This window comes from Populus euphratica, unplaced genomic scaffold (assembly GCF_000495115.2).
Source record: "Populus euphratica unplaced genomic scaffold, PopEup_1.0 scaffold85.1, whole genome shotgun sequence".
NCBI lineage: Eukaryota > Viridiplantae > Streptophyta > Magnoliopsida > Malpighiales > Salicaceae > Populus > Populus euphratica.
The window spans coordinates 931,298-951,051 of NW_011499898.1; the positions used below are offsets into that span (position 1 = coordinate 931,298).

The 19,754-nt window shown below is 36.1% G+C and overlaps 2 protein-coding genes and 1 pseudogene across 11 annotated transcripts; 2 read left to right on the top strand and 1 right to left on the bottom strand.

Moving 5' to 3' along the window:
* Positions 1–998: 998 nt before the first annotated feature.
* LOC105132392 (probable mediator of RNA polymerase II transcription subunit 36b) lies at positions 999–4,153 on the top strand. Of its 2 annotated transcripts, XM_011035874.1 has the most exons (8): positions 999–1,342; positions 1,536–1,592; positions 1,641–1,843; positions 1,982–2,077; positions 2,187–2,264; positions 2,381–2,557; positions 3,644–3,712; positions 3,815–4,153. In XM_011035874.1, exons 1-8 carry the CDS (start codon positions 1,321–1,323, stop codon positions 3,989–3,991), a joined length of 879 nt encoding a protein of 292 aa, XP_011034176.1. In that variant the 5' UTR covers positions 999–1,320; the 3' UTR covers positions 3,992–4,153. The 2 variants fall into 2 exon arrangements, with proteins under 2 accessions (XP_011034176.1, XP_011034175.1); XM_011035873.1 differs by having other exon boundaries at positions 1,536–1,843.
* A 1,479-nt stretch (positions 4,154–5,632) lies between these two features.
* On the top strand, positions 5,633–11,738 carry LOC105132394 (uncharacterized). 9 transcript variants are annotated; one of them, XM_011035876.1, is made up of 10 exons: positions 5,633–5,924; positions 6,075–6,172; positions 6,373–7,113; positions 7,318–7,740; positions 7,830–7,894; positions 8,868–8,964; positions 9,099–9,170; positions 9,430–9,540; positions 10,699–11,220; positions 11,321–11,738. In XM_011035876.1, exons 2-9 carry the CDS (start codon positions 6,131–6,133, stop codon positions 10,723–10,725), a joined length of 1,578 nt encoding a protein of 525 aa, XP_011034178.1. In that variant the 5' UTR covers positions 5,633–5,924; positions 6,075–6,130; the 3' UTR covers positions 10,726–11,220; positions 11,321–11,738. The 9 variants fall into 9 exon arrangements, with proteins under 9 accessions (XP_011034178.1, XP_011034181.1, XP_011034183.1 ...); XM_011035879.1 differs by having other exon boundaries at positions 5,633–5,870; positions 6,065–6,172; XM_011035881.1 differs by having other exon boundaries at positions 5,913–6,172; positions 6,373–6,853; positions 6,896–7,113.
* Positions 11,739–12,301: 563 nt separating this feature from the next.
* LOC105132443 (formin-like protein 4) lies at positions 12,302–19,157 on the bottom strand (annotated as a pseudogene).
* Positions 19,158–19,754: the final 597 nt, after the last annotated feature.

A 19,754-nucleotide genomic window follows, 5' to 3' on the forward strand; every position in this document is an offset into this window, starting at 1 on the left:
AGACCGCCTGGTCGCACTCAACAGGTTAAATTGTAAGACATAGTTTAAAAATAGAGTATTTTTTTAATTTCTTGAAAGTTAAAGCCTAAGGTTTTTATTTTTTATTAATTTTGGAAAAAGTGTTTTAAATATTATCCATATTTCTCATTTACAATTTTCTCATTCCCTTTCAAATGAATAAAAGACATGAATAGTCTATTTTTTCTAATATAAGCATTTTGTTTAGTGATATAAGAAATGAAAACTATTTTATATATATATATATTTTCATATCCAGCTAGTTTCATAAATCCAATTTTTATATAAATATAATATAAATTTTTTTTTGAGTTAATAATATAGTTTTTTAATGATAATATTTAAATTAAAATTAAATTAAATTAATATTTTACAATTAAATTATCATAAATATAAAACATTACAGTGACCATTATAAATCATGGTTTGATTTTTTTTTATAAAAATATAGTTGTAATTTTAATGTATTTTCTGATTTTTTTATTAGCAGAACTTCTTTTTTTTAACAAATGGATATATTTTTAACTTTTTTATTAAAAAACTTAAAACAGAAAACTGATTTTAACTTTTTTATTAAAAAACTTAAAAAAGAAAACTGATAAAACAATATATATATATTTCTTAAAATATATTAAAAATATATTTTTTTAATTAACATATCTTAAATTTTTGTTCGTGACCGTGAAAGTAAACTAATTAGTAACTAATATAATTAATAATTAATAGAGTGTTTAGAAATGTGGTTATATTTATATTTTTAAAAAAATTAAATTTTTTATATGTTTTGCATGGTTTTGATGTTTCAATCTTAAAAATAATTTTTTTAAAAAATAAAAAATATTTTAAAAAATATTTATAATAATAAACACACACTGTAAATATTTTAAAAAATAATTATAATAATAAACACACACTATTAAACAGGACATTAATATTCCCTCGTTATTTAGGAAAATCTTTTATTAGGAATTACCATGAACCGTACCCCTAACTCTCACGACCACTCCCTAAACCGCCTCCAACCCTCCTGATTGCCCACAATTATACCCTTTTACTTTTCGCTCGCACAGTCCCGGATTCATCGTCGGTAATTTATTTAGGAAATAAATTTTATTTAGTATTCTCTCACGCAGAGTCATTTATTTAGGAAAGTTTTTATTTTGAATTTATTATAGTAGACCCTAAAAACTGTAACCCTAAATTTCACAACCCCTATATAATAGCCTCTAACCCTCCTGATTTTGCACAAAACTACTCTATTACTTTACTCTCTTACAGTCCCCGGTTCTTCAGCAGTCAATAATGAGACCTCAGATGGCAAGAGGTAAAAAACCAACTCCTTTCTATTTAATCATGATTTTAAAATCATGTACCTGTTTGTTACTGTATTTTTTAATGTTTTTCTAGCTTTAACCAACGCATAAATTAGTTCATTGCCACAGTTTTAAAATAATCAAAACATAACTCGACAATTTCTTCTTTTTTTTGTCCTTTTGCGCTTGTTATTGAAATATTAGGACGTGGTGCTGGTCATGGTCGTGGAGCTTTTAGAGCTCAAAATAATGCGGTGAGAGGTGGTCGTGGTGGTGGAGCTTTTAGAGCACAAAACAACGCGGGAAGAGGTTTAGGTGTCCGTGGTCGGGGTCGTGGTGGTGGCCGAGGCGGGGCCAATCATCGTGGAGGGATGAGAGGTGGAAATAAGGCAGTGATAATTCCGCATAGACATGAAGGAGTGTTTATTGCGAAGTCTAAAGATGATGCTCTGCTTACTAAAAGCATGGTCCCTGGTGACACTGTATACAATGAGAAGCGCATCTCTGTTCAGGTTTTCTTTTCTTTTCTTTTTTTCCTCCCAAAGTCCCAGCCATCCAATAGAAATTGATTTTTTTTTCACAATTTAACAATATTTGTGTGTTCTTGAATGGCCTTTGTATTTTTGTGTTTTCTCTTGGGCTTCTTTCAGAATGAAGATGGGACCAAAGTAGAGTACAGGGTTTGGAATCCTTTCCGATCCAAGCTGGGGGCTGCAATTCAGGAGGGTATTGACAATATATGGATTGTAAGTGATTGTTTCCTGGCTCTCTGTAATTAATGCTTTTATTAAATTGATGAAAATTTGGTTTCTATCTTACTACTGCTTATGTGTTCATCATACTATCATTTTCAAGGCACCCGGTGATCGAGTTCTCTACTTGGGAGCTGCTTCAGGAACCTCCGTCTCTCATGTATCTGACATTGTTGGACCTGTAAGTTGGTTGAATATACATGCTCCCTCCCCCCTTCCCTGGCTAGTATATAGGCTGTTTCCTTTTAATGTTCTATTAGCTGGAATGATCCTATCCTTTCCCGTCATCTGCGATAGACGGGAGTTGTGTATGCAGTGGAATTTTCTCAGAGAAGTGGGAGGGACTTGGTCAACATGGCTAAAAAGAGAACAAATGTCTTGCCCATCATTGAGGATGCTAGACATCCATCAAAGTATCGAATGTTAGTTGGCATGGTAGATGTCATATTTTCAGATGTTGCTCAGCCAGATCAGGTTTGTTCTTCTTGTGCATTTACACCCTATATAGTTCATGATCATGCAAGAACAAATCCCGGTACAAGGATAGCAGATTTGAGCATTATATTACACGTCAAGAGTTGGGTTTATAAACGTAGTCTCTTTGAGCTAATATGAAGTTGTTTCTCAAACTTGGTTCCCTTCCCTCTTCAATTCGTCTCAAGTTGTTGGGACTTTTCAACTCTTTGGACTGTGGTTAGAAACCTTATATTCTTGAAGCATATCAAGAATGAGTGCTATTTACTGTCCTGTCAAGTTTTGTTGTTGACAAATTCTCCTGCTTTTCAAATTATGCATATGACGATGCACTCGGTGCCCACTTGATGCAAAATCAACACCGAGTTTCTGATGCAATGCTTAGCAAAATCTTCTTTCATAACAAAAATGTTCACTTATTTCGAAAATTTGAACTCTTCTTCTTCTTCGTTCCTTTTCCTTTTCACTTTCTTTTTTGTTAAATGGTGCACCTTTCTGATCTTGGGTTCTTTTGGTTCTGTGTTATGGAGAGAGTACAGAACCTACTGCTTCTCTCGTCAAATTCACTAGAGTTTCTCCAAGTTTTTTAAAGAGAGAATACAGAACCTGCTTCCCGGATCCTCTTAAATTTAAATCATGCATATGACGATCAGCTAAGCATGCAAATTATGCAATACTAGCTTCTGATGCAATTTCTCGTTTTGTTGGTTCACCAAAAGGCACAATTGGCCCTTTTCTGATGCGACCACTGAAATATTTTTTCAAAAGATTTTAACTTTACACTCTCCAGGTTTTTATTCACTTAACATAGTTTCAAAATTCAGCTCTTTTCATGCTCATGTGAATCTGTCATATATGTTGTTGTCTTCACAATTTCATTTTGCCAGTGACTTGAAGGATAGCATGGGTTTAAATGCTAAGACATGCTTATCGTTGATACAGTTCGGGCACATTCATGCAGTTAGGCTATAATATATGGTGCTGAAGAAGACACAGGATACACTTTTTTGTGCTTCTTGACATTTTGGTTCACTCAGGTTTCACTTTCAGCATTGCTCTATTATTTTGATATTTTTTCTTTTGCAGGCAAGAATATTGGCTTTGAATGCAGCTTATTTCCTCAAAACAGGAGGTCATTTTGTGCTGTCAATAAAGGTTTAATCTAGCATTTAATTGTTCCTCTGTTCTTCACTTCCTTCCATTACTTAGCCATCTGAAGCAGCTCATAGATTTATTTTTATTTTTTTCTTGTTGAAGGCAAATTGCATCGACTCCACCATGCCTGCTGGCAAAGTATACGACAGTGAAGTTGAGAGGTTGAGGGCTGATCTGCTGAAGCCTGCAGAGATGGTGACATTAGATCGATTTGAGAGAGACCATGCCTGCGTCGTTGGTAGTTACAGAGTGCCAAAGAAACAAAAAACTTCTGCCTAACAACTGTTGGAGGTTCAACGCTTGGATAAACACTTCCTCAGCCATTTAGCTTAAAATTTAGAATTATCTCTCTGGGCTTTGCCCTTTCATTTGAAGAGTTTGTCGGACTTATTTTTATCTAGACTTGTGATTGGACTCATTGACTACTATTAAATACTTTTATATCATTTTTCACTCTCATCACGTTTCCACCTATTATTTTCGTTATTATTTTTTAATTTTTTTTCAATCAAATATGCTGAATGGATCCAGCATTTTCTTACAACTAATAATAAAAATCCATTCGCTTACAAACAATTATTATTATTATTATTATTATTATCCATCTTTCATTCTCCCATTTTAAACTACCAAACACGAGGGTGAGCTACAAATTCGTCTATTATAATTTTAAGAGGCTCATAATATATTTTTTTTCCAGAAAAATATTCAACAAATAATATTTTAAAAAAGTTACTTTTGAATATTTAATTATGTAAACTAAAAATTATTTTATAATACTTGATATAAATAAATTTTAAATGTTTTTTAATAACATTTTATGGTTGTGTGTTTAACATTGCATTTCAAAAATATATTTAAAAAAATTTAATTTTTTTATTTTTTATTTTATTTTAGATTAACATGTTTCTAATAATTTCATATTATTATAATGTGTTGATATTAAAAATAATATTTAAAAAATAAAAAAAATTATTTTAATATATTTTAAAATAAAAAACATTTTAAAAAATAAATATAACTACACTTTTAAACATACATTAATAATAATAAAAATAAAAATGTGGCTATGTTGGAATTTGTTAGCAAAGGTAACAATAATAATGAAGAAATGGTAATAATAACGAAATGATGATTTCAGTTAAAGATTATGTTGTCTTGATGTAACTCTGTAAAATGATTTGGGCTTCTCAGAGTGATTTTCCTGGGATTTTGTTTTTTCTTTAATATAAAATATTTTATGATGACCAAAATTTCTATCTGTAAATTGCTAAGCTTAAAAAACCACTTGGTAGCACGGTATTTTCCGGAAGCAAACACTCATAACGATTCCAAGGAAATATAATTGGTGTTGTATTTTAAAAATAATTTTTATGAAATTTATTTTTTTGTTTTAATTTATTTTTAAAATGTTTTTAAATTATTATAATATATTACTATTATAAATAATTTTTTTTAAATAAAAAATATTATTATAATTTATTTTTAAATAAAAATATTTTAAAAAATAACCTTAATTATAAACACATCATTTTCAATTACAGGTGGCCCGACAACATCAATCTCGGTAAGAGAACATGGTCCCCCGGTTATATTTTTGGACATTTCCTCGATGAGGTTCCTAAAGTGGGAGATCTTCTAAGTACAACAGATTCAATCCAAGGGTCCACAAAGATAAACTGAGAGATCTGCCGATCACTTGCTTAACTCTAGTGCTGTACTGATAAAGGGGCTGTTTAACATACTTCGTTTTTTTAATGCTTTTTTAAAATGTTTTTATTTTAAAAAATATTAAATTAATATATTTATTATAATTATAATATATTAATATTAAACATAAATAAATAAAATTTGTTTTAATATATATTAAAAAAAAACTATTTAAAAAATTAACATGAACAAGTAAACGACAAGCAATATTAATATTTAGGTGAAAAGTATGGCTGTCATCGTTGTGATTTTTTGCTTTCTTTTCTTCGGTTGAATCTAACCATAATTGAGCTCAACCCTTTCAAGATCTTTCATGTCTCTGTTTCTCTAACCACTGAACGTAAACAACAACCCCTGGAAAGACAGAAAACTTTCTGTGTGATTACTGGGTTATCAGTAGCTTCCACAAGTACCAGAAACTGTCGAAGATCCCATTAGGGTGGAAAAGGTGAGCTGATAATGCGCAGCTAAAAGTCCGTCTGCTAAAAACAGTACTTTGAAACACATCGCATACTCCCATTCATACGTTCTTATTGTTTGGTTTTTTTTCTTCTCTTTGTCTCGATTCATTGGCATTAGCTTCTTCTTAGTCTTTTTTTCTTTGTGATTCAATGAATTGTTGGCATGCATTTGCCACTGCAGGCTATGGGGTAAACTGTTTGTGTCTTAGTCGTAATTCATTCAGCTCTGGAGTGGTGTTGTGTAGTTATGGGTGAATCAATGTTTGCTGCCACAAGTTACGAAGATAAGGTACACTCACTTGTCCCTTGATCTGTAAAAATGTTGCCCATTTGTTTAGGATCTAGTTATCGTTATTGTCTTCTTGAATTTACTTATTTTTGTTGTTGGTTCTTGATTGATTTCCATTCCATGTTTTCTGTTCTTGTGTAGTTATTAGCAGTCGTTCTGTTTCTTTCTTGAATTTTGGTTTCTTGTGATTGCATAAACAGATAGGAGGCACAGCTGCCTCAGATCCTGCTCTTCAAGTATCAGTTTCATTTGGTAGATTTGAGAATGATTCTTTGTCTTGGGAGAAATGGTCGTCCTTCTCACAGAATAAGTACTTGGAGGAAGTAGAGAAGTGTGCCACTCCTGGAACTGTAGCTGAGAAAAAGGCCTACTTTGAGGCCCATTACAAAAAGATTGCTGCTAGAAAGGCTGAGCTAATTGCTCAGGAGAAGCAAATGGAACATGAATCATCGATGGAAAACAACCATAACATTGGAGATCTAACGGGCAAGAATGGCCAGACGGGTTCCAGCTTTGATGTGTCCGATGGCCAAACTTCTGCTGAAGGGATTAGGCACGAAAGTAAATTGGATAATGAGCGGGATGGTGGCCATGTTGATGAGCCTTATGAAGACGCTGCAATTGATGTACATGGTCAAGCGTCATTGAGTGGGCTCTATGAAGACGCTGCAAATGATGTACATGGTCAAGCCTCATTGAGTGGGCTCTATGAAGACGCTGCAAATAGTCAAGCCTCATCGAACGGGAGAGTGAAAGAAGAACTGGACAACAAATTAGATAGCCCCGAGTCAACCAAGCTGGAAGAATTGGCTTTAATAAAAGAGGAAAAGGGATATCAAGATATGAGGGAATTGCCAAAGAACTCAGAAAAAGAGATGGAAAGCATCCTAATGATCAAAGTGGAAAAAGTGAAGTTCGATCATCAAAGGGGATCTTCAAAGGTGAATTATTATGCTACTGAACTTGACAATTGCCGCAGAAAAAAAAAAAAAAAAAAAAAAAAATGGGGGGGGGCTTTTTGGCTTGGCCGTTGCCGCAGAAAGAAAAAAAAAAAAAAACTAATTGCGGAGAGCTTTTTGTGTACCTCTTGCAACTTTGGTTCTTATTAATATCAGTAGCTCATGTGTTCTGCTATACTGTTTTAGATTATTCCAACGAGCAAAGTTAGAGATATAGCAGGGGCAAAGAAGAAAGCAGAACCACTTGTAACTAAACAGCCACAAATTTCCATTCCGAAGGCCTCAAAGCGTGTGCCAACTTCTAGTTCACTGTCTGCATCACAGTCTTCCACGAAGAAATTGAATGGCTCATTGTTACCAAGGAGCAAAAATCCTCCTCCTGGAGGGAACAAGAAAGTGACTTCTAAATCCTTGCACTTGTCTCTGACCATGGATCCCTCAAATTCTGAGCCAGATCATCTTATAACTACTAGAAAATCATTTATTAGGGAGAAAATGGGGGATAAGGACAGTGTCAAAAGAGCATTCAAGACATTCCAAAACAATTTTAGCCAGTTGAAATCTTCTGCTGAAGAGAGAGCTATTAGAGAAAAGCAGGTCTGTCACCTGGTTAGGCTTATGGCATGACCTTTAAAATAATTTTACCCAGCGGATATGTTTAGCTTGTTGTATCTCAAAATCTCAATTTTCTTGAGCAGGTGCCTGCCAAAGGGACAGATGTTAAGGTTTCCACATCAATGACACCACGAACGGAGAATATGATGTAATGTTCAAATTGTCTACTTTGTATCCTGATGAATGTGTTTATCATTGCATGAATGCATTTGTGCAACATGGGTGATATTTTTGTCGTGCAAATGCACGCTTGCATATTGACATACATGTGCAAATATGTTCATTTCTATCTGTTGGGTGGCCGGATATAGCTTTGAAATTTATGTTATTTTCTCTAACAAACGAGGAAGATGATGGAGAAGGTGAAAGCTAATCAATGATAGGAGCAAAATTAAACTCCTAGAAATACTTGTGTTATGTGGTAAACTAGTCATCCTATAAACCACCATGTTTGTCAATCCAAACTTCCATTCTTATTGTCCTCTTCTTACTTTATCTATCATGCACTTCGCTTGTGATTAGCTTGCTTTAAATACATATGAGTCCAATGCTGAGCTTGTATAATCATAAATTTCAGCAACTTTATCAGTCTTATTCTTTGGTTGGGGCTCCTTGTTTGTTTGTTTGTTTTTTTGGTACATAGGAAGTCCTTTTGACTTCTCAGCTACACGAGGGGAGTGATCCCCCTTCCTCCTTTAATCTCTCCTATCACAAGTTTGAATGGGATTTCATTCCAGGTTGCTTGGTACCATAACAAGTGACTTAACAACTAAGTTGACTAGCTTTAGCAAAAGCGTCCATACTGAAGTTTACCAATTTTGCCTTTTATGAGTGGGGTTTTTCATTTCAATCTTCTCAACTTCCTCATTTCATTTATAATTTGTTTCCTGTCTTTCTAACATCACAAATTTTGTGGCTTATGCTAACTAACACTTTTCTATTGGTCTGTGAGAGTACTATGTAGTTTAGCATTCGTATATATGATTTATAGAGTGACATCATGAAGAAATTTGAAACAATGATGTATTTTACAGTTTACTTCCTCTAAGTTGCTCTTTTGCAAACACTTAAAAGATTGACCTTGTATGGAAAGTTCATTGTTGCGTCAATGTTTGTGATAGGTCTCTCAAATCCAGTCGGGTGGATAGGAAAACTGCTAAGCTGGCCCCATCTTCTTTTGTCTTGAAAAGTGCTGAATGGACAAAGAGAAGGAACGAGGTATATCCAATGGACTGCTACCCTTCTTTCTTTATTGGACAAAATTCTTCTAGTGAAAGATTTTGACATCTTGAGCATACAATGCTGTTTTCTGTTAACCACTAAGTTAAGGTCATTTTTAAAATAAATTTCAGTTTTCCATGAAATTGGAAGAAAAATCTAATGCTAAGCCGGCAAAGAGCACACAACTTCGAACAAAATCAAAGGTACACTTCCATATATTATGCTCATCTTCTTTGTTGGTATCAAATTGCTATGATGTGGCAATGAACAGAAAACAGATCAATATAATTTGAAAGAAGAATGCGGTCAAAGTATGTCTCTGTATGCATGTCTGCATGCCAAAAGATTTTTTTTTTTTTTCCTGCCGTAGGTTTCCTTTGATGATAGTGTTCCCTAAATATATGCCCCAAAACACTATGATTGTATCATCCCATCGACTTCCATGCTATATGCTTGTCACAGGAGGAAAAAGAGGAAGAGATTAAAAAGCTAAGACAGAGCTCTAATTTCAAACCCACGCCAATGCCAGGTTTCTATACAGCACAGAAGGCATCGAAAAGCCCATTAGATAAGGTGTGTCCTGTTCCAGAGTCCTGCTACACTCTTATGAAGTAGAAATTACTTTGAATTACTGAATGGGAAACAATTTGAAACATTATACATTACTTGGAGGTATATAGCCAGGTCTTTGCCTCTGGCTTTCCTTTTTTGATTTTTCTGTCTATACGCTGGTAGGTGCTCAATGTTAGAAAAACATCCTTAGTTTCTTCCTACAATTACTTGGTGGAAATGAAATTGGTATATGAATAGTCAACTACCATTGATGTGCTCATGTGCATCCAATCTTCGAGAAAAGTCAATTTTTTATGTTATGATTTCAATGTTCCACCTTTTTTTTCATTGTCTAGGTAGGGTGCTTATTTATAGACACCAAACCATATAAAGTTGAATTAAAAGAAAAAATTAAATTCATGAAGAAAACTAGAATAAACTAAGTTGCTGGTTTAACTACTAAATAATAAATACTGCCATTCCTAAAATACTAAAAATCTAGAATAATCTTACAATATTAAAATCTCTAAATAGTCGAATAATATATATATATATATATATTTTTGTCGTTGCTTTCACCATTCCCACACAAGACATTAGTGTTTGTCAAGTCTGGTGGGACTGGATGATGTGAAGAGGCCTGTTGCTGCCTTGCTTTAAATTAAGATAATTATCTGTCAATTGGCCATCACTCAGAATGGGTCACAAGGAACATGATGGATGGACCTGTCATTGTCAACACAACATGGCATTTGATCGGTGAAATGCATCTTTTTGTGTTGCACATCAAAATTGCAGAAGCATTTGAGCTTAAAACGCATCTGATTTAAGCTTCTAGACCCAATCTGTTGAAACTCAGGAGAATCCAATTTATGAATTCTGGGGAAAATAGAGCAATGAATTGAAAAGGAAAATTGTTTTGCTGCATTATCTTGTGAAGGACCATGTAAACATGCTCAAACACGGTTTTTACTTAAATCCATTGCTCCCTGAATTTCCTTCTAAATCATGTCACAAACTCATATTCCCCATTTAATGGTCCTCTTCTTGAGGACTAGGGGAAGGAAAAGGTACGTTGTGCACCAGAAAGAGAGAACTAGGAAACACAGTAAACCTGAGGGGGTGAAAGATATAAATGAATGCGAAAACTGATAGACATTGTTATGATGACACACACAGGAGGGTTCCAAGACGCTTCGGATATAGAGTTACGCACAATCTACCAGGAATGAGATGCAAAGAAATTTTTCTCCAAGAAACAGTGGGTGAGGCCTGAGGGGTAGTCCATTCACATTGGAGGCTGCATGCATATATTTCTAGACGATGATTGTACCTATGGAGTGGAGGAATTGCTTTCCAGCGAGGAACCCTGTATATTGGAATTGCAACCAGAGAAACCGGATATCATTAACCATGCTGTCTAGATAGATGGGAGATTAGTTGTGTGACAGAAAACGGTAAGAAGTGAGCACTGCCCTGTTTTTCACTCATCAACTTTGGAGGCATGGATGTAGGACGTAGAAGTAAAAATAAATAAATTGTTGTGTGAGATCAAAAGTATCAAATCGGTAGAAATGCATGGAGGCCCTGTAATAGTTTGTATATATTTACTTTTATTTGTGATGGTACCGTGCTCTGCTTTTGTAAAGATGTATTTTCCAGGCGTCTTGTCCTGCAAATTTACACACCATGAGGTTCAACATTACTTGTGTTGGGCATGAACTTCACTCAGCGTGAAGGGAATTGATGTCTCGGTAATTAGGACATGATAGCTTTAATCTGCAATGTTAGTGTTCCCTACAGGCCGCCTGCAGCATTATTTAATGGGAGCTAACAAAAATATTCTACCATATGGGCAAGAAGTAGATTTTAGCCATATCAACCAAGCCTGCTGCATCGAAATCCAAGCTCCAACTACTCTTCAATTCTTGCATTGCAAGCAACTGTACATATTTCTAAGCTTTGTATTTCTGTCATTCATCAAGTCAAAGAAGGAAAATTTCCTCCAGTCAAGGGCAATGAGAAAGGAAGGCGATAACTGATACACTCCCGTATTTCCGCTGTCCAATATTCTATTCAAACTGGTAAACTTACCCAGTAGAGTGCTTTGTTTCTCACTCAATTGCAGCATGGAATCCTCATCTGTAACCGAAAATAACTGCGCTGTTGTGTGCTCATGATTCCATTTCCATGAGAGAAATCGAGTGTTTTCCTCGTCTTATTATGATAATGGGTATCCAAGTGCTAGTATAATCATAATTATATTCAACTATAATACCAATAATCATAGCTTAATCTTTATCTTACCTATCGAATAAAGATTTTGGAAAAACATATTCAAGCTATGATATATTCTGTATAAGAAACGCATTATTTTTATAAACTTTTTATTTTTATTTTTATTTCTTTTATATATTCCCCAATAATTATTAATATTTTATTAGTTATTCTCTAGACTCATTTAATATATATATATATATATATATTCTTATCACTTTTTGTTGGTCATGGTTTCATCTTCTTTTTCTTCTGTGTTTGTTTCTTTTCTTTTTGTATTTTTTATTTTTTAAAAGTGACTCCAGAAAATAACTATTAAAATATCACTAGTTATTCCCTAAATATCATAAGGTTTTTCCATATTATTTGCGAGATTTATCTCTTAATCATCTTGATCACTTTTTTGATAGCATCAATTAAAATATATTTGCATTTTCAAAGAAATTGACAAATCTAAACAATGATGAAAAAAACAAATGTTTATTTGAATATATAATAAGAAGTTGCAAACAATTTAATGAATCCGAAAATCACTTGCCCATATATGCATGGGAAATGTTTATGTTCTGAAATATTTTGTGCAACAACTATATACATTGGTCCACTCCCTTCCATGGTAATTGACAAATATCTATTAAAAAATCTGAATTCGATTCACTAGAGCTACTCATAGATTTTTCGAGCATAAAGTTGATGCAGGACAGTTCGTTGCTGTTACAAAATAGCAAGAGGTTGCTATGAACTAAATTGCATGCTTGCTGGAATTTGTTATCATACACGAATTGCCAGCTGCACTTTCCTTATTCAACAAAGATTCTTACTTGGGGCTCTTAGTGTCTCTTTTGTTATTTCTGTTATTGCCTAGGACGTGAATTGAGGACATAAGTCCTATTTTATGGGGGATTTCCCTGTCACCCCTTATTTTTCCTATTTAATTCTGTAAGTCATTATTTGAGTAGGATTAGGAATGACAAGCTTATAAATACAAGCTGCCATTCACTTAGGAGGATACTTTTTGATTTGATTGAATAACAACTTTCATTCAGAAACAGTAATCTTTTACTCGTAGATTCGAGTGTTGTTCTTTTTTGTTCGTGGACTCGAACACAATCAGAGAAAAGGGATGGTGATCCTTCTTTTCATAAACTTCCGCTACGTCAGTTGGTATCAGAGCATGTTTATCGTTGTTCAGATGTCAAACACACTGAACGAACAAGAAGCCCTTGATGGCGAAAATCATGAAAACAACTTAAATACAAAAGCAGAAACACAATTGGACAGAACAAGACCAACAAGTGTAGCAAGGGTCCCGGTTGAATCTATTCATGCTGCAGCACACAAAGGAAAGTTCCCACTAAACCCTCCATGTCTAACTTTACAAAAGGGCCAAGTAGCAGCAGGATGCAGGTGACAACCGCAAGAGTAGTACCTCCAGAAGCACCAAGGAATCCATATTCCAGACCAGCTTCAGATAAATGCTATAGGTGTGGACAACCGGGGCATCGTTCTAATCAGTGTCCAAAACAGGGGGTAGTAAATCTGATTGAGCCAGGAGAGGGAACAAACCTAGAGGCAGAAAGGATAGAGGACGAGACTGAGTACACCTATGAAGAAGAAGAAATTACAGGAGGGGATGATGGAGAATTACTCTCACGTTCTCTAGTAGTTAGAAGACTTCTGCTAGCACCAAAATAAATGGATCAGTCGCAACGTCACAACATATGTCGGACTCGATTTACTGTGAACAAAAAAATGTGTGACATTATAATTGACAATGGCAGCAACGAGAACATCATCTCCAGAACCATGGTGACAAAGCTAGGCTTGAAAACGGAGAAACATCCCTCACCCTATAAGATTGGCTGGATTAAGAGGGGTGCAGAGACAAAGGTTATTGAAACTTGTCGCATTCAATTTTCAATTGGGAAAAATTACATGGATGAGATTATTTGTGATGTTGTCGAAATGGACGCTTGTCACATGATCCTAGGCAGGCTATGGCAATATGATGTGGACATTACCTACAAAGGCAGGGACAATGTGTATGTCTTTATGAGAGGAGGGTAGAAGGTAGTATTGGGTCCACTAAAGGAAGAATTCTCTGCAGCAAAACCAAAGGCGCATGGTAAACCTATATTACTGGTTGATGGGGGGATATTTATAACAGAAACCAACGGGGCCAGTGAGGTTTTTACAATAGTAGTCGGTGGTGGAGTTGAAACCGACCCTCCCAACATTCCAAAGGTATTGAAGCCTTTACTAGCAGAATTCCAGGCCATCATACCTGCAGATTTACCAGAGGGGTTGCCCCCCATGCGCGACATTCAACATCATATTGATTTAATGCACGGGGCTAGCCTACCAAATCGACCACACTATCGAATGAGTCCGAAAGAAGGTCTTGTCCTACAAGAGCAGGTGGAAGAACTGATAAAGAAGGGGTTAGTTCAGGAAAGCATGAGCCCTTGTGCAGTGCCCGCCTTGTTAGTACCGAAAAAATATGGCAGTTGGCGTATGTGCATCGACAGCCGAGCTATCAACAAAATCATTATTAAGTATCGATTTCCCATCCCTCGATTAGAGGATATGCTAGACATGCTGGCCGGTTCCAAAATCTTTTCCAAAATTGACTTATGAAGTGGGTACCATTAGATTCGAATCAGACCCGAGGATGAATGGAAAACAGCCTTCAAAACGAAGGATGGTTTATATGAGTGGTTGGTAATGCCGTTTGGACTATCCAATGCTCCAAGTACTTTCATGCGTTTAATGAATCAGGTACTCAAACCATTTACTGGCCACTTTGTTGTAGTATACTTCGATGACATATTGATTTATAGCCGGTGTGAATCTGATCACCTTGAGCACTTGCGAGAAGTACTTACAGTTTTGCAGCAAAACAAATTATATGTTAATTTAATGAAGTGCAAATTCATGACTAGCAGTTTGTTATTTTTGGGATTTATTGTAAGTGCTGATGGGATTAAAGTCGATGAAGAAAAAATTCAAGCCATTCAAGATTGGCCTACCCCAAAAAATGTTGGTGACGTGCGTAGCTTTCACGGGTTAGCCATATTTTACCGGCGATTCGTCAGGGATTTTAGCCGAATTGTCGCACCAATCACTGAATGTATGAAAAAAGGAAAATTCCATTAAAGAACCGAAGCAGAGCATAGTTTTACACTAATTAAAGAGAAGTTATCTTCTGCCCCAGTTTTAGCACTGCCAGATTTTGATAAACTATTTGAGGTAGACTGCGATGCTTCTATCGTTGGCATTGGTGCTGTTCTATCTCAACAGGGTAGACCCATTGCATTCTATAGTGAGAAACTTAGTGAGGCTCGTCAGAAGTGGTCCACCTATGAACTTGAGTTGTACGCTGTATTTCGAGCTCTGAAAGTTTAGGAACATTACTTAGTGCAAAGAGAGTTTATTTTATTCAGTGATCACCAAGCACTAAAATTCCTTAACAGTCAAAGCAACGTGAACCGAATGCATGCTCGTTGGGTTGCCTTCATCCAGCGATTCACCTTCACCTTGAAACACAAGTCAGGACAGCTGAATAAAGTGGCTAACGCATTAAGCAGGAAAGTGTCATTGCTCATCACCCTACGGGCTGAAGTCATAGGCTTCGAATGCCTTAAAGAATTATATGCAAAAGATGAGGATTTCAGAAATATCTGGAGCAAGTGTCAGCAGGGGCTATCTCATGAAGGAATGCATATTCACGAGGGCTACTTGTTTCGGGGCAACCAATTATGTATTCCTAGAAGTTCATTACGGGAGCAAATAATCCATAAACTACACGGGAGTGGCTTGGGAGGACACCTAGGAAGAGATAAAACTGTGGCTCTTACAGAAGAACAATACTTCTGACCCCAACTAAAGTGAGACATTGACAGCCATGTCAAGCGGTGTCCAACATGCCAAGCAGCCAAAGGCCAAACACAGAACACAGGCCTATACCTACCCTTACCTGTACCAACAGCTCCTTGGGAGGATCTTTCAATGGATTTCATCCTAGGACTACAACGAACACGACAGGGTGCCGACTCAGTCTTTGTGGTGGTGGACAGGTATTCCAAAATGACCCATTTTATTACCTGCAAAAAGACTTCTGATGCCGTGCATGTGGCCAATCTATTCTTCAAGGAAGTTGTTCGTCTACACGGGGTCCCTAAATCTATCACCTCAGATAGGGACACTAAATTTCTTAGCCATTTTTGGAGAACCTTGTGGCGGCGGTTTGACACAACATTTAACTTCAATAGCACCGGTCACCCTCAAACTGATAGACAAACAGAGCTGGTGAACCGCACTCTGGGCAACTTAATTCATTGCCTATCTGGTGAGAAACCTAAACAATGGGATCTTACGTTGGCTCAAGCCAAGTTCGCCTACAACAACATGCTGAACAGATCAACTAGGAAGACACCATTTCAGGTAGTATACTGTCAGCCCCCAAGTCATGCATTAGACTTGGTTCCCCTATCAAAGCTTCCAGGAATGAGTATTGCAACGGAGCATATGGCTGATCGGGTTAAAGCCATTCAGGAAGAGGTGTGTAAGAAACTGGAAGAATCCAATGCCAAATACAAAGCAGATGCAGACCGGAAACGATGACTTAAATTATTCAAGGAAGGAGACCTTGTAATGGTGTACCTATGTAAAGGGTGGTTGCCAGTGGGAACATTTAACAAATTAAGCAATAAGAAGTATGGCCCCTATCAGATTCTACAGAAAATTAATGACAATACATATCAGGTTGACCTCCCTGCAGAAATGGCAATATCTTCTACATTCAATGTTGCTGACCTGTTCGAGTATCATCCACCTGATGAGTCACCCTTCAACCTGACTAACTCGAGGATGAGTTCTTTTCAGGCAGAGGAGACTGATGCAGGACAGTTCGTTGCTGTTACAAAACAGCAAGAGGTTGCTATGAACTAAATTGCATGCTTGCTGGAATTTGCTATCATACATGAATTGCCAGCTGCACTTTCCTTATTCAACATAGATTCTTAGTTGGGGCCTAAGTGCCTCTTTTGTTATTTCTGTTATTGCCTAGAACGTGAATTGAGGACATAAGTCCTATTTTATGGGGGATTTCCCTGTTACCCCTTATTTTTCCTATTTAATTCTAGAAGTCATTATTTGAGTAGGATTAGGAATGGCAAGCTTATAAATTCAAGCTGCCATTCATTCACTTAGGAGGATATTTTTTGATTTGATTGAATAATAGTTTTCATTCAGAAACAGTAATCTTTTATTCATGAATTCGAGTGTTGTTCTCTTTTGTTCATGGACTCGAACATAATAAGAGAAAAGAGACGGTGATCCTTCTTTTCATAAACTTCCGCTACGTCAAAAGTGTTCAGGCAAGTTCGGGAACCTCACTGGCACTCTAGATGCTGGTGGCTTAGGCGAGTGTTCAATACTTGATGATGGCGTTTTCCTCTGCAGATTTCGAGCAAGCAGAACACATGCCTGGTCAACCATATATAGGAAGTCTTTAATGATGGCAAATAGTTGAAGTGCATGTGCTTCTTGATCCTTGGAAGATCCTGCATGGTAATATTCTGTTGTTTTTTTAACAGGTTCCATCACCCTAGTGACCTAGTCTGCTCTTTTGTCAAACTCTTCAGTTCTTCCTCTGCTGCTTCAAGAAAACCTTTCATTTCCTTTACAAATCCCCCTTCGCCATTAGCAGCAGCACATTGCGACACAAATGCCCTAACTTCTCTTGCACGAGCTGCGAGAACAGAGCAAGTAGAAGCAAAGCAATCATTATCTATGAGGGCGGCTTTCTTTACATTAGAGAATTCGGCACTGAGCCCTCCTACCGCAGGTAATCCCAGCATCATATATTCCTTCTCTCTTTTTTCTTTTGAGTTGAATTCTCTGAAATCACACTACTGCTGTTGCTTCTTTGGCTGATATTTCGACTCAAGCTACGGTTTCGGTTAAGAACATAGCGTTTTCCTTCAGATCGGACTACTTCCACGACAAAGTGAAGTACAGTAGTTTTTCCATCGACGCTTTTAACATCGGATAGCTTTCGAAGTAAAGTTGGATTGAAAGCTTGGGCGTTTCCTCTAGAAATTCCGGAGTTCATGCGATTACCAGCCTTGAGAATTGCTTCCAGAAGTTTGATAAAGAGCCCTCGATTTCGAAGTTCCGTGCACCCTGAATCAACTATTTGTAAAGATTCCTTGAAGTGAAGAATCTCTGCATCATAATTTGATCTGAAAAGCATGGCACTAAGACGACCAAATGCCGATGGCACAGCTTTCAGAAGATAGAAGAGGAAGGATTCAGCATCAGCCAGTCTAGTAGGATTCCCACTGAATTCAAGGATTCGGGATTCTTTTTCTTTGGTTGGGGCAATTCTCATGAGCTTCTCAAGAGTATCTGCATTTAGACCATGGCCATTAGTTAATGCATCCAGGAGTGCATTGCGAGAGATTGACAGAGATTTGAGAACAGTCCCCATGTTCTGGGACTTTCTGGCATCAAGGATAAAAATTTGTGCTGGTGGAACGGAACTAAGATTCTTTGAATTGCTCTAGTTGTCTCTTTTGGGGGATTTTCTGTTGGTAGCAGCGAATCCGAAGAGGGCTTCCAGAAGATCATCATCAACCCTGAACTCTTGTTTGTGAGAATTGTCTTTCTTGTCTTCCACTTGATGTTTTCTCCAGAACAGAACATCCAATCCATTCTCATCAACAACCACTCCTTTTACATTCCCTTCGACTCGAGAAAACTGACCATGAGAGGGCAGAGGCGCCACTGTCTGGCCTCCTCCAGAATCAGCATCATCTCCTTCCTTTCCTCTTCGAGGAGCAATTATGAACCCCTGGATTAAGAACAAGAGCAAAATGGCAACAACAAAAGTGCTTGCAGCTTTTGCAGCTACTGCCTTAATAACTTTCTGTTGGATGATGACGGAGGCAAACGTGCTGGCACTGATGACCCCAATGAAGTAGAGTTCGGAGAAGCAGTCGGTTTTGGTGCTGGAAATGGATAGAAGGTTTCAATATTTTGAGGAGAATTTGACTGGGAATAACTGAAAGGAAAAACATTGTCTGGAGAACATGCCATGGCTGTTTAATGACAGCCATGAAAATGGAAATCCTTGAAGAATTTTGCAGATTGAGATCTCCAGATGTAGGAGTTTAACTGTTAAATTTTTTTTTAGGCTCAATCCGGATCAGTTAAGGCCCTTGTCGACCCGCCATTCCAATCCAAGCTTAAAAATAATGATATCACCTTGTGTTTTGCTTTTGGTTTTGTTCACTTAGACAGTCTCAAAATAGTAGATGTTGCCTGGTGGTTCGGTTGTTTCCATTCCGTTTTGGTAAGCTGTCACCATGCTCTTATTTGCGATTTATTTATATAACTTAGTCTCTCTTTTTTTATCATAATTAATTAATTAATCCTTATAGTGTTAAAAATAATTAAAAACCCTTGCGATCAAGGTTCCACATTCTGATAAAATGTTTCTATCTCGCCTACTTCACTTTTCTTATCACTATTTTTTAAATAATAAAAATAAACAAAATAAACTGCAAACAAATATGGAAATTGATGGAAGAGCTAAATTCTTAACAGATTTTAAAAACATAAGGAATAAGTAATAAGTAATAAGTAATAGCTTTTATAATAATAGGACTAAATAATTAAATCTAGTAAACTACAGGGGGTATAATTAAATCAATAATTACTGATAAAATATTTTTTTTATAGTTATTAAACTCAGTCTAAAGATTAACCCAATTAAAAAAAGAGGTTTTAGATCACATAGGTTAATAGGTTGATGCAGGAAAAATAAAAATAATTTAAGATTTTAATATTTTATATAAAAAAATTAAGAAATAATTCATGTAAATTTATGTTATATATAATTATGTAATATGAAAAAATTAAGCAATATTTCATGTAGATATAAATTACATATA